The sequence below is a fragment of the Xiphias gladius genome, chromosome 19 (genome assembly GCF_016859285.1).
Source record: "Xiphias gladius isolate SHS-SW01 ecotype Sanya breed wild chromosome 19, ASM1685928v1, whole genome shotgun sequence".
Classification (NCBI taxonomy): Eukaryota; Metazoa; Chordata; class Actinopteri; order Istiophoriformes; family Xiphiidae; genus Xiphias; species Xiphias gladius.
This window is the reverse complement of record NC_053418.1, coordinates 22273384-22289011: the sequence shown is the minus strand read 5'-3', so window position 1 is coordinate 22289011 and position 15628 is coordinate 22273384. Positions and strand designations below refer to the sequence as shown.

At 39.9% G+C, this 15628-nt stretch overlaps 1 protein-coding gene across 1 annotated transcript; it reads right to left on the bottom strand.

Annotated features, from left to right (window-relative positions):
- Positions 1–231: 231 nt before the first annotated feature.
- Positions 232–14005, bottom strand: ulk1a (unc-51 like autophagy activating kinase 1a). The gene is made up of 27 exons (XM_040156431.1): positions 13671–14005; positions 13486–13578; positions 13355–13396; positions 12057–12089; positions 11899–11935; positions 9903–10076; positions 9705–9778; positions 9509–9610; positions 8399–8457; positions 7080–7162; positions 6941–6991; positions 6757–6845; positions 6420–6576; positions 6246–6306; positions 5879–5968; positions 5480–5605; positions 5239–5378; positions 4695–4795; positions 4244–4368; positions 3871–3986; positions 3350–3484; positions 2742–2896; positions 2418–2593; positions 2209–2327; positions 1753–1910; positions 1499–1634; positions 232–1347 (listed from the first exon to the last, which is right to left on the bottom strand). The coding sequence occupies exons 1-27, from the start codon at positions 13758–13760 to the stop codon at positions 1304–1306; spliced, it is 2766 nt and encodes a 921-aa protein (XP_040012365.1). The 5' UTR covers positions 13761–14005; the 3' UTR covers positions 232–1303.
- Between the last annotated feature and the right edge of the window lie 1623 nt (positions 14006–15628).

Genomic DNA, 15628 nt, shown 5'->3' with positions numbered 1-15628 from the left:
TTATATAGTTCCTAAAAACGTATTCATGAACTGATTAAATAAATTATTCTTAATTATCTGGAATTCAGTATAAGGTGTAATTGTAATGACAAAGGTAAAACTTGTAATTTAAGTCAGGTAATATAGCAAACTAATACTAATACTAATACTGATTTAGCAAACAAACTGAAACAACAAACTTGAAGAGAACCCATTGTTTTAAGAATAAATACTATTTATTTTCATCACACTGTATAACAACTTATTTTGGCAAATTTGACTGGCAGTCATAAAATAAAAGTAGAAAAGGCAATCTCAGAAATTCTTACAAACTTCTGTTTAAACACTAACATTTTCACAAAATGCTCAGTATCTAATTGTAATAAACTACTGTAATATCAGGCAAAAACCATGTACAAATTCATTCAAAAATGAAAAAATTAACTTTTTACATCAATCCAAACTTACACCTCTAAAGCCAAAATTAGCATAGCTGAAAAATAAAACTAATGTGCACACATACACACAAACAGCAGATAAAAATGTGGCATGCAGTTAATGTTCTTAAGTACCTCATGACTGAGTACATCACCACCTCAGGGAGGGCTTGTTGAATCAGTTGTAAAACTAAAATCTCATTGTTATGTAAAACATGTACTTATTGCAGTCTATTATGCAACTCTATATGACTGTAAGACAATTATTCTTTATGAGGTCAAAACATACTTTCATTACCTTTACAGCCACTACTATGCTGTGATGAAAAATGTACAAAAAAAAGCAGGCACAGTTTTACTAGTATTGCTACACACTGGCAATATTTGGTCATCTCATCCAGAATATTGTGACTCCTTTTGGCCGGTGAACTTTTACTGTACACATAACACAAATGCTTCAAATTCAGAAAATAACTAAATAATCTTTGTTTCAAGTACATCACATTTAAAAATCAGTTATTATTTCATCTGATAATTCTATGTGCAAAACACAAAACAACACACTAACATATAAAGTATGTAACAAAACAAAACAAAAGTGGAAAAAGAAAAAAGTGCCTTATCCAAGTCTTCAAACAATCATAACAGAATCTTTCTTCAAAAAGCATGTACAAAACAGGACTTCCAGTCTTTTCTGTGCATTTATGTAAAGATTACAGACTGGGTAGTGGGATAAGAGCACATGCTCCAGTGGTCATTTTCCTTAAGAAAGATCAAAGTGCTTGAGTGTACTGACAGTCCAGGAGGATCCATCTACATTGAGGGGAGATGGATGAGGCAAGATAACCCAGTGGCTGTGAGTGCAGTGGTAGAGCTCATGGATACTGTTAAGTCTGCAGAGCAGAAAGGCGTCGCTCAATACACTGCTTACCTGAGAACAACAGAGATTGAAAAATTCATATTAGAATAAAGCCTAGTCAAGACGTGGGCAAGATAACATGGGAAACCCAGTCATAAGTGGTCTGATTTGAGCATTTTAAGCTACTGTCTTGCGGCTTGTGTGTCATAGTGCTGCCACATACATTTATCAATGCTGTCAATGGCCTTTTGCTCTGTGATGATTCGGGATAGACCCTCCATCAGCAGAAGGGCTCTATGATAGCGCTGGACTGATGCTGTGCCATAGTGGAACATCTCGTCTAAAGCAGCAGACTGTACCTGAATGCAATAAAAACACATATATTAAGGCTAAGATAAAGATGCATACTGGATATATACTGGATAGAATCTGATTTGGAGTGAATATAAACTTTTCCTGCTGTGAGGATCAGCTCACCATGTGCACAGTGTGGCTGTAGATGAGCTTCTCTGCTGTTAGTCCGTTGAAGCGGTCCATAAGCTTCTGTTTGTCAAGCAAGAAGGTCTGGAGTTGATCGTTGAGGGAGCGACAGTATGTTACACAGTTCTTGTACAATTCATTCAGCTTCCGGATGACTGCACAAAGGAAATACAGTATGCAAAGAAATTGTATTACTCTGATAAATGTGAACTCACCCTTGTCATCAAGCTTCAACTTGGGATGCCAATTCTCAACCGTTAAGACTACCACAGCAGAAATACCTTGGTAGGTCAAGCTGCTCTCTGCAGTTTTAATGCTTTATATTTTTTAGACTATAACATCCAAAGGCGCTTGTTCTTCCTGGAGAACTACAAACTACAAACATTTGATAGACTTTTAAAGTCTACAAAAGGTGAGTGCTTGATAGTCAAAACAAGAGGTCACTGGTCTCACCTTGTTTGACTGTAGCAGAGGTAAGGAGTCGGCCATGTTTGATATTCTCTTTAGCAGTGTGCAGTGCTGATGACAGGAACTCTTCAGCCTTCATGTACAACACTAACTGCTCTGCATAGCTGGAATATGCACATAAGAAACACAAGTCATTTCCACGTAGACTTGCAAATGAAGAGTGCTACTTTACATTTTGAGGAAATGCCTCTCACCTCCATTCTTTACTCAGAAGGCTAATCTGATCTGTCACCAAGCTCTGCTCTAGAAAGGAAACATCAGGACTGCTCATGGCATCCAGCCCCGGCTCCTTAGAAGAAGCCAATTCCATGACACAGTGGACGAAAGCTAAGGTGAAACGCAGGTCACTCAGGGCATCTGTATGAGCCGGCTGTGATCAGAACCGATAAAATTCCATTAATACCAGGACTGTTCATGTGGAATCAGATATTGTGTATTAAATGCCTGCAAAATGTATATTATGCCTACAACAACCTGGAGGATTCACCTCACAGCATCATCACGGTATTTATGTGTACCTCCATCAGTGTATCTTCAGCGAGCTCTGGAGGGTGAAAGACCAGACTACCGTGTGGAGTAGCGTCCATGGCTTCAGTCTCACTGTTTCTGCGGCTTCCTCTCTGGAGAAGGCGATTGTTAAGTAGCCACGCTGAGTTAATGTAGCTGGGGGAGCCTTTATTTAAGACAAATACAGGTTAACTCTGAACAACTGAAATCTGAGTAAAGAGGAAAAAGGGGTGGCAGATAACACGTTTTTGGAATACAATAACCATGTGGCTACTTATTATGTGTTTTATTATTATTCATATTTTAAAAACTCGCAACAATGTAATGCCCTAGTTTTATAGCGGACTGTAACTTAAATGTGGTTAACAAAGACACTAAGTGTGTTGTGCTTTAGACTTTGTAATTGGATAATTACACCTTATTATTTTACATAAGTGGTCTGCGTGAACTCAAACTGGAGAAAGCAGTATATGATAATAATACAGCCTCATTGGATCATTCATAAATGTACTTAATTAATGGACGTCTCACAAACCTCCTACAACACAAGCTAGAATCATAGTTAAAAAATGAACGTTCTTAACAGCAAGTCAATATGAACGGTAGTTAGGATACCTACCTGAGAACATCCTTGGTACCATGGTATCAGGCGGAGTGTTTCCTTTGGATGGAGAACCCATGGTGAAGACTGCAGGGGGTGGGCTGTCTGAGTACTGAAAGCCTCTATAACAACCAGTAGGTGGAGCTGTAGGAACTAATAAGCAGAGTTTAAGTCAAATGGCTAAGATGTCCTTGGAGAATGCAATCCAGTTGATCTACAGCCCTGTAAATGCTGTGGCCATGGTCACTGCAGTAGGTACCTCAAAATAGGCGCTTTGTAACGACTGCAAACATAAAGTAATACCTCACCTCGCTGCCCCAATTATGTGTGTATTTATATCATAATATGTGTTGATTTCGTTAATACTTGAAGTCTTCCCTTTGCATGACTGTAGAAATCTGACTATATTTGGCTATGACATCAACCTTTCCAATCTGTCACTACAACAACAGTGACATAGTCTTAAATACTGGCAAACAAAGACGAACACTATCAGTTGAAACAGGACTGGTCCTATTTGCACTACTTTGCACTTGTACCTGTTATATCCATGCCCTTCTCACAGCTGAGGCTCTCATCACTTCCCTCTTCGAAAAGGTGAGCTCCAAAGGCCGCCTTTAGTAGCATGTCAGACAGCCTGCCTGTGCTCAGTGACCTGGACATTCAATACAACCACAGACACCATCATGAGCATTTAATAATTCATCAGCTGGCATATCTTCAATACTGTGTGATATCTCAGGTGCTAGATGGTAGGTTTTCACATGAATGATAGTCTCAGTTATATACGGGGTATTGACATAAACACATACAAATTCACATTTCATTGCATACCTTATGATTTATAAAACAATTATATTATCATATAATTGTTATATTCATAATAATATAATCATATTATAATGTTCTGACCTGTTAAAAGGACCCTTTTTACTAGCAGATTTCCTGCTGGGATTGGTCTGGGAAACAGGAGATGGGTCAAGGGATTGCAGGTCTGGGACCGTCCCTGTTCGGTTTGGCAGTCTTGACAGAACATGCTGTTGAAAAGCACATGAAAGTTCTGAAACCTAATTTAATCGCTAACATGTACATGTACGGTTAGGTAATATTTGATTTCAGAAAAATGTGATTCTTCTGTGTGAGCTTGTAGTTAATCTATTATAATTATTTGCCCTTATAGGAAGTGTAAAGAATTAGTCACCAGTCACTTTTGCTGTTTTTAAAAGAGGTGAAATAAAATGTTGTGTACATTGTGAAACAAAATGTCAATGATTGACTGGCACAATGCTGTTTAGATGACATAATATTTACTTTTGTAATAATACATTGATAACGATATAATATAGATGTTTTAGACGCTGACCTTAGGGCTGGAGGTGTTCTGTAAGTCAGGAGAGCCAGTGAGCAGTCCAGTTCTTGTGCTGAGAGGGAAAGTCTGCTCTGAGGTCTTTGGGGTAGTTCCCACTAGAATACAGAAGATTAGAGATATTAAATCATTAGCAAAACCAGTGAATTAGGCCCGTTTATAGAGTCAGCACTTCTGCTCTTAATAATGAGATCACTAACACTGAATCAAACGAGCTTAGGCATGCTCTGTGGGTGTTGTCAAAAGGCCTAAATAAAAGTGGATGAGTCAGGCAGAGGGAAAGTTGGTACAGAGAAAATTAAATAGCAACACTTCACCATTAAACAACTCTGGGAATGTACTGAACATGACATATTTGAGATGATGGAATTTTTGTTAACACCTAATGGGCCTAGTGGCCAGCAACTAGTAGCATTACACTGACAAATTCCCATGTAGTGTGCTAAGCTGTAGGAGTGTGACCAAGAGAATTGCTGTAGAAGAACTGTGCTTAACAAACATTCCCTTGATAAGTAAAACACAAGCCGATTAAGATGCCTACCCATTGGGGAGCACTGTTGCAGCTGGGCTCCTCCAGTTCCCAGCCTTGGGGAGTTGAAGACAAATCCGGGACCTGGAGCCCTACAGCCTCCACATTGTGGGGAGCTTTCAGTACTGCTGCCTGCAGAGCACAGTGTGACCCTGAATGACATGAGACATAGTTAAGACAAAGACAGGAGAGAACAACAAGACACTAACGTGGAGTGGGTGAAGAAATGAGACAGCTAAGAGGCTATACATGCCTGGTAGAGCCATCCAAGCTGACAGGTTGCAGTTTCTGTTCCATGCGCTGGTAGTTTTGGATCTGTGTTGGGACAGGAATGGGCACAGAGGGGCTGCAGTTACGGCCAACAAATTCAACAGGCTTGCTGCATGGATGAAAGAGGAAGCCAAGGAATTAGTCACAGAGAAATCAGCAGTTAGAAGTGTTTCTGGTGGTTTTATACATCAGAGGATAACAGTGGTGCAATTTAATAAAAAGTCAATTCAAATGTTCTAAAACCACCATTTCTCATAAAGTACATGAAATGGATATACTGTACATACTGATGGATTTTTGCTCACACCCAATCTCATTATCTCTCCTTGAACACTTTCATCTTCAACCCACCAAAATCTACACCTGCCTGGCTCTCTCTTACCTAATAGGCTTGGAGGGAGAGTGTAGCAGGGGAGAGGGTGGAGGTGTCTTTCCTGCAGGCCTGGGACCTCTCTCAGCTACTAGTGAGCTCCTGGAGAGAGCGCACAAAAAGATATTTATTTGCTCTGGTAAATCTATGTGACATATCAGGCATAATTGTATATTAGCTCATACTGTATACTGAAATCAAACTGTTCAGCAACCACTGCCTTATACTGAGACACTGACAAGATATTGTGCACTCATAACAGTGACAAATGACAAGAGTTGAACTCTGGATCCTTGAAAATCTTTTATTAATATTCATTAATGATATTTATGTTGGCATTTACATGGCCAGTCCATTCAATTTTTTGTGTGCAACTCACCCACTGTATATAAGACAACTTTCAATTGGTGACCCAACATCCACTTCACATGTGTACTCACCTACAAAGCAGTAAAATAGTAAGATTTAAATAAGCTTGTAATAGGCTGATGTGAAGAAAACGTGCACAATAAAAAACTCCAGATATCTAGAGAGTGAGGCTCAGAGGTCTTACTGGGAAACTGGGCAGGCACCATGACGTAGTCCTCTGTGTAAGATGAGGTGTTCCTACTGTCTTGATTGGCTATTTCTTTCAACAGGAAGCCGGCAGTGTTTTGTGTAGGGGAGTACCTCGCTTTGGGCTGGAGTCGCTGCATCTCTCCGTCGGAATGCTAACAGAGTGTAAGATAAAGGACTGTTTGATCATATTTAACTATGATAAAATACAGGGAAACAGATACATTATGAGTATTTCTTTTACAAGATATTTACATTTCACACCTTTTACCATGAGGTTTTTTCAGGTTTCTAGGTTTCTATCAGTCCACAAGAGAAAGTTCTGTAGTACGTACTTGAGGTGAGGCCAGATTGGATGTGGAGGAGCTGCTAGAAGAACTGCCCGAGCCTGAACTGGGGTAGGAGAGCATGGGAGCTGGAGGGCCTGTCCAAAAAATGTGGTTGTGTTAGGACTGTGGCTATAGCACCCGTATGAATTCATAGAGACAGATACTGACACAAACAAGAAACGGTACATACATTTCTTTGTGGATGAGCTCGTCTCCAGGAAAGGATGGTGGAAAAACTCATCTGCACATGTAAAATTTTAGATTTAAGAGAACTTTTTCAAAATCAAATTATGTAAAGGGGTACTAAATGTTAAAAGGCAGGGGCTTACCAAAGCTGATCCGTTCTTTGTGGTTTCTCTGCAGCAGCCCCAACAGTAGGTGTCTTAGGTTACTAGAAGTCTCCTTTGGGATGCTGTGAAAATACAAGGGTTTCCTATTTATAATGACTCTGATGAATAACACTGCTATTAATATAAATCCTGGACAAACTTGTCCAAGATGTATGAGAGGAATGAATCCAGAGAGAGGGGGAAATCTTTGAGTGGGTTAATCTCTGCATGAAGCTTTATACAGGGTGACATATGCGTAGCCTACATGTTGACAGAACGTGTGAATATTTTTAACCTGCTTTTTGTTGCTGATACATGTGGTCTTAAAAAGAGTATTTAGGTTAGTTTTGTTTCATAAGCTAAGAGTAAGCTGCAAAATATGTGATTTTTTACTGTCATTTATGGCTTCAGTGCAAAACCTCAGGGCTTCATGATACTCACAGTCAGTACAGACTGTGAGTGTGTGTGTTTATGTCTATGTTGAGCTATGTGGGTCATGTGGAAAATGATAGCCGTGCAGGCCACTAACTGGCAGCTTGGAGTCGGTTATATATAGAATGACAAGAAAACAACAAACCATGCACACAAACAGGGCCTGACTTATCTCACGGCTTTATCACTGCAAAAGATAAGTATGGCCAGGAGCCATATATAGGCTGGCAGAGTACACGTTGAAAACAGTGGGCAAACAATCCATAATCCCCTTTGAACACTTTCCATGTCCACCTTCTGAACATGAGAGGTTCAGTGTTCAAAATGATTATAAATAGCCAAGAGAACGAATTGTAAAGGCAACTGTATTTACCAATATCAAGGCAGAGACCTAGAGTTTCACATTAAAAATGGACAACACCTCATATAGAGAACTATATCATAGACAGGACACTACATTTGGCATTACACATTTGTTAGATTTTAAAATATCAATTGTGTGAGAGTGGCTAATCGAGAATATTCTAGATGATCGGTCCTGTCAGGTGTCTGTATCAGTTTCCACATTGGGACTATTTTTAGTAGTGGTGGGGAACGTGTTGATTTATTGAGTGCTAATTATATATATGCCTGTGCAGGTTTCTGTGTGCGCTTGCATGCGCTTTGTAAACCATCCACATTCCCACTGAACATCATTTACATACACACAAAGTTAAGTGTAGGCATAGGGGACATTAATGTCAGTCATTCATCAGCAACCTGAGCACAGAGAAGACAGATTTCCCTGTAATGCCTGTTTACACCCCCCTCCTATCATCTTCACATGCACATTTTGTATGTACAACATATATGTGTGTTGGCAGGAGGGCACCCAGAGGTCCACTAACCTGGGTAACAGGGTCCTGTTGCTTTCATAAAAAAGACGGAGCTCCTGTGGTGTGCTGGCCTACACAACCACACACAAAACATGAGTTAAACTTGAAAATGACCAATCACATGCACACTCACACATATGCAAATGAAAGAACCTGCACCCTTACAAACAACCATTACATAAATGATAGTGAAATGTTTGACTTTTTACTTGCCCATGTCGTTACAAATATAAAAAAAGGAGTTGTGCCAAAGTACATATAATCCAAACAGAAATAATTTGTCGATGCTTGATGGCCCCAATCAGGCAAAGGTGTAGTACTTGGAGATGTCAGCTAAACCAGCTAAGAAAACATCATCACCGACATCCTCATCATCAGCTAACCTCACACTGATCCTTGGACTTGTATCTGAACTCATAAATAAATAGCATGGCATAAATAGAAGTCAATCTTCCCTCTCATTCTCAGGAAAAATGCAGTCAAGGAAATTGCAGCATAATTAACTTCGATAAGTACAAAAAGTCAAACAACAGAATGTTCTTCTTTAACCACTAATACATGGGAATACTAAAGACGGGAGTAGTAAAAAAGGGACCAAAGAAGAGGAAAAAAACATTAGCACGTATGTCTACATAAATCACAGCTGAGGCAATCTGCAAATAACAGTTCAACAGTTTCATCTGAGCAGCCACGTGAACAATACCGAGCGTTGTGAAACAATATTTACACTGGGTTCAGAGAAATGGCTTGCAGCCATTACCGCATACCCCCCCCCATTTGTAAACAAGGCTACTTCCTAACAAGTACTCAAACTGTTCCAGTATTTTCCAACTAACAACACTGGATATCAGGGAGCGTCTCACCCAGTGGGCAGGTGGCTTTTAATGGTTATGGATATGTCATTTCTCTGTGTTGTGAAAGGGATGTATCATATCCAGTTTTGTGTTGACAGTAATGAGTCTGCCCTTTCTAGGAACTAAAGCAAAACAATTTGAATCATGTAAGTGACCCCAGCAAATATTTGTTGGCGAATTGCTAAATCCATTTAACTAAACAACTACAAAGAGTGATGTTACATTTTTTGTATCTGCATGTGTGTGTGTGCTTTTAAGTGCTGCTCACGTGAAATGGTGCCTTTCCAGTCAGACATTGATATACAATAGTGCCTATGCTCCACAGATCAGCCTTGGCATCATAGTTCTGGGACATGATGACCTCAGGAGCCTGTGTCCAGACAAACACAGCTTACAGATTAGAGACATGGTGCCATTACACCTTGTTGGCACAGGAAACCAGAGAAAGAGACCTTAATACTCACCATGTACATAGGAGAGCCGCACAACGTGGCTGCCATAGTGTTTGTCTGGAGATGACGTGCAAACCCAAAGTCAGCTGGAGGGTGAGAGAAATTAGGTGAGGGATGAGTAGTAGTGTTTGTGTATGCATTTTGCATTTTCACAGACAAACAGTACCATACATTCAAGTCTTCTAATACCCTGCGTGTTGAAGTCATTACCTATCTTAATGCAGGTTTTGACAGAACTGGACTTGCGCCCCTCTGGATGGCAGAGCAAGATGTTCTGGGGTTTGAGGTCTCTGTGGAGGATGCCTTTGCTCTGCAGGACCTTCATGGCCTGAGCAATCTGCTGTAGGAATACACGGATGGTGTCCTCACTTAACGTGCCCTTCGCTGTGGTTTAGAGGGATGAAATACTTAAGATGATACAGGAGGAAGTCAGCATGGCAGTATAGAAAAGGTTCATCATGTTACATGGTGTGTAGATACATGTGAAGAGGTGAAGCAACGTGTGAAAAACACACTGTCAGCATTTATTCCCTGTTCTGTTGGACTGTAGTGATGCAACTCATTATCATTTTAATAATCAATGTATTATTAAATAAACAATTATTCATTTATCAATAGAATATAAAAATAATGACATGTGCCCAACACAAGTTACCAGCGCCAAATGTAAGAAAAGAAAAAGTATTTACATTTGAGACCAACTGGTTACAATTGGTTAAAGGTTATTGTAGTTTATCAGCATGAAAATGACCAGTTTATGCCTATTGCACAGCAAAGATTTTACTAATGATCAAAGTGACTAACCGATTAATTGACAACTGAACAATAACCGTACTATTTTTGTCACCTGATTAATCGTTTAAGTCACTTTTTAAGCACAAGTGCCAAATATTTACTGGCATCAGCTTCTCAAATGTAAATATTTTTGGCCTTTTTTAGTCTTCTATGATATTAAACTACATATTTTTTGAATGTAGGACTGTTGGTCAGACAGAACAAAAAAATTGAGAATGTTAATTTTGGAAAATTGTAATTTTCAATATTTTCTGACATTTTATGGACCAAATAATTAATGGAGAAAATAATCTACAGATTAATGACAATTAATATATTTGTTGGTGGCAGCCCTTGATTTTACTTATAAACCAGATTTAATTTTCTTATTCTCACACTCTCACCAGAAACTCCATTAGGTGGAGATGCACAACTCATCACATCAGCATCACTGCTGTCATACTTCATGGAAGAGAATTTTGTTTATGATGAGGCTTCATTTGGAAACGAATCTCAACACCATCTGACGTGCTAGTGATCCCCTCCATCACGGCACATCCACTATTTCTAGCTGCAGTGTTTTTCCACCAGAGCACACAGGATAAGTGAGTGACAGATGGGTGAGGTCATGTGGGTGCTCCGTGAACCTTGCCAAGTGTGACCGAGTGGAGTGCTGCAAATAGCTGGATGTGTCTTCTTGGCAGGGACACAAAATGGGCCAGTCTACAAAATAAGAGACGCTGGCGTGATGGCAGAGTTATACCATCACTCTACATCAGCGTTTAAATTGAGACATCGACTCCAATGACGTATATTCGGCTTGAGAAAAATCAACTCCATACCCTCGGCCGCATCATCATATTTTGAAACGTGGGTTTGAAACCTGAGGTGGAGTAAATTTTCATCGTGACAGTCTATTGAAAAAGATTCATCTGAGGATTTAAACACGATGACAACACAAGGTACTACGAAAGCCAGCAACACGAAAAATAAAAGCTGGGAGTTCTTTTGGCCACTTATTTCTTCCTGGTTTCTACATTAGCTGTAGGAATAACATAGAAAAACTTGATCACCACTCAAGATGAGGGGTTTAATTTCATTTGGGTTAAGCACTTGGGAGTATTAGTGATAATTTACCCACTGACCTGCTCGAACCTTAAACCTGAATTTGATCGTTGTACTAGCAAAATCCTATTATTCCTTCAAAACAAAGAAAAAGCTTAGCCAAGCCTCTTAAAAGCCACACTGACCCGCCGGTACAGTAAGCTGCTACAAACATGTTTATAACTATAAAACTGAGACTGAATCTCTCTAGCAACAGTGGGGAGTGCTGTCAACGCCCCCCTTTATTCTTTGACCACAGGTGAAATAGAAAACTTGAATGTAGTGAGATGCGAGCTATATTAAGCTCTGTGTGATGGGGCAAACTTACAGTGAAGGTACTCTGCCAGGTCACCTCCATTGCAGTACTGAAAAGACAAGAAAGACAAGCCTTAATAGAAGCTTCGACAATGCCGCCTAACTAGCTGAATGGGATTTGCATCTCCACATGAAAAGAGACTAGCCATTACCAGTTGTAACACAACTCACCTCCATGACGAGATACACACAACCTCCCATTTCCTGTTGATAAGGTAAAGTGCAAGTTATCAGTGGAAAAGTAACTGAAATACACTAATGCTAAGAATCAGATTAAAAGTGACTTCTAAACTGATTTGATGAATGCTGATAAATACATCACATTTATTTCATGTAGAAAGATGGGGAATTATGACTTACACCGACAATAAATCAATGTCTTAGCAGCTGTGCCCCTGGTTACACAACAAGTGACACCGGCTCATTTCCTAGATTTGCACTTGGCTCTGCGCTTCTTGAAATTCTGGTCCCCCCTGACAACACCTAGCTCAGGGGCCTGACACTGTACCCCGTCATGATCCCTGTCCAGCTTTGGGCCCCCGTGAATCGCCAAAGAGCCCACCCTATTTTGGCGCCCTGTGTGTCACCCCTGGAAAAAGTCACGGAGTGGCGAGGTGAGATGGGGTGGGGTAAGAGGGTGAGAAGTTTTGGGTGTCATTCCCATCTGACTTGAATGGAAAGTGCGGGAGCAAGCTGAATCTTGTTTGTCTTTTACGTCACCAAGTCAAAGCTAGCAAGCTCTGTGTATCTGAGTGAAACTTAAGCAGTGTTTACCACTTGTACTTTTGTATATATAAAAAAAAAACAACCTCATTGCTATTATAGTGTAATAAGTATCACAGTGGCGGTACATACATCAGTTCAGATGCCAGGTGAGTTTACACATTACTGTCTCCACTTAAAGTCATTATCCTTGGCTGTTGCTGCGTGCGTCCTGGGGGAGGATACTCTGTTTGCAAAGCCATTGTTTAACCAGCTACACCCTGCCATCTGTCAGAAATTGTGATCCCATGTCTGGCGGTCTGGCAAGTGTCAGAAAGGTGAGACGAGGAAAGCACACACTCATGCAAACTCACATCCAAGCAAATGGTTAATGTCCTGGGTGGTGCGTGACTTCTTTTAAAGTTAAAGGATACTTATGTGCTCTCTGGCATACAGTTAAACACCCTACGGAGAACCCGATATCACGCTCAGATTTAGGATATTATACCAGATGCTTAGCACACAGCTCCACTGCAGATCATTGAGGCCCGCTGGATCCGCGAAAAACTACAATATCCGACAGCCATATCCGCACCACATGAGCAAATGACGTTCAAGGGGTTCGGTGGCATGTCAACATTTGCAACATGTGGCCGCGGAGTCTGCAGTATTGCATGAGTATTGCTCTGTGGTTACTGCGGATAGGGCCGTGCTGATATGTGCGAGGGGAGAGAGGGTCAGAAAGTAACAGACCAACCGTTTCTTACCTGATAGTCAAGGAGTCTAACAATATTTTCATGTTTAAGTTCCTAAAAGAGGTGGGGAAAAAAACATTTTAGTTCAAGGTACACGGAGAGACTGACATAGGATGTATGGCAATATTAAAACGTGATATTACCTTTAATATTTTGATTTCTTTACCAAGCAGAGACTGTGATTTGGCCAAGTTTTTCTTGTTGATGCACTTCACAGCAACCTCCCAGTCACGTCTCTGAAAACGTTTTTTTTTAAAATCAGAGCCCTAAATACAGCATAGCTCCAATGACCAAACAAATCCAAATTCGTCTCCGATATAAATGTTACCTCTTTATGTCTTCCTTTGAACACAACCGCAAAGGCGCCGTGGCCAATCAGGTCTTTCCTGTTGAACACAAACTTCCCGACAGACTCCATGGTTAATTAAGAAGAAAAAAAAAAGAAAAAAAAAGAAGAAAAAAAAAACGCGTTATAGTGTCCGAGCAGGTTCAGGAGGCTGATTTTCCAGCTGAGACCGACGTACGGTCCCACGACACGTCCTTCGTGCCGGTAAATCCCATCTCATTGATTAAAATATACTGTCTTCACACGTGACGAGATTTGCAATCGAAGAAAATATCGATGAAGACGTTACGGAATTTCTGTCATCACAGAAAGTTACAACGAACTTGCGCAGGAATAAAAAAAAAAAAAAAAAAAAAATGTGTGTAAACAAAATATCAGTGACTCGCTGTGCCTGCCTGTTTAACGATTCCAATGAGTTTCTCCGGCTTTTCTGGAGCTGGTAGAGGTTAAAGAGTCACAGTGGTGCTGTTAAACATGGTTTGTTTTCAGAAACTGAGCTCCGATGTTATTGTCTTCCTCACCTTTCTAACCATCTGCTGGAGTTATTCATATCTCACGGCGAGCATGCGCGAACAGACACGCAGACGTCTGATGATGGCGCCTTCAGGGACACCTCGTAAACTCATCTTTCAACGTCTTAATTTGGCTAAGACTTACTTCTAAACTCTAAATCAAGAAAGACCCGTTTTTAAAAGTAGTGTTATGGTGGCTGGTGTTTTTATTTTGGAGTCTAGTCTCACGACGCATTTTTTTGCTCTTGTATGTCTGATCCTTATAATATTTTCACCGGTCAAAAATGTATACAGTATCAGCAAACAGTCAAACCGTGCAAAGCTCACAGAGATTTTCAAAAATTGCATACTATAAAATTCCTCACGTCAGGAATATCCCTCAGTCAGTGAGGGATATTCCATCTCTCCTACACTACCTTAACATATGATGTAACATATAAATATGCCTATTAATACTAATGACTAAATATAACTGTGATATGGACAGAGTTAATACCCTGATCAGTATTACAATATTTTTCAAGTCATAAGGTTATTTTATTTGTATTACATAATCAAATATTATGAACTTTATTTTTTTTTTTTTACCACAAAAAACCGTTTCACTTGTAACGCTAATGCCTTCATGTCAGATGAAAATCAACACAAACTAAATCTAATTTTCACAATATGTATTTAATTTAATTTTTATTTATTTATTTAAGGCTGTGTCAGATTTCAATTATATATGAAATAGTATACAACTGTTGAAAAAAATAAAGAAATATTCATACATTTTGTAAGCCGTTTAAAAATTGCTTACAGAATTGTAGTACTGTATGAAATGATACAAAGCTGGGGACTCTGGCTCAGGCTTTCAGGTCCTGTAGTTTACACATTTCAATGTGTTTCTCAGTTGTGTTGGTGTCTGGAGAGATTAGGAGGTTTTTTTTTTTTTTTTTACTCGCTGGGTCTTCAGATAGTGATTGGGGTGTGGAAGTGAGTATGATGTTGAGAATGGTTCAGTGGACTGCTTTTGGGCTACAAGAAATATTATTCATTCATTCAGAAATATCATATGTACTGTTAAAGTTATCTTATCGCTACGTTACGTGACTATTGTTACCTGCCTAGTCTTACTATGGGGATTACTTACTGAGCCCAGAGAAACACAGGTGACCACTCCTCACCAGCTTTTCCTGTGGTCATCAATCCTTCTGATTGGTCTGGAGTAAACAAATCTTCTCTGTCATCAAGGAAACCCTGGAATTTGGGTCTCACTCTTGGGTCTTCTACAAGGTTGATGTAGTGCTTATACTGTAATCCTAAACGCTGGAAAAGGCCACTTGCCTCTACTGGCTGCAGCGAATCAGGGGAAGTGCTCCACTCTCCACAGCTCCATCTGTCACAACAAAAAGAAACAATATCTTTGATGGCCACTGCAATGAA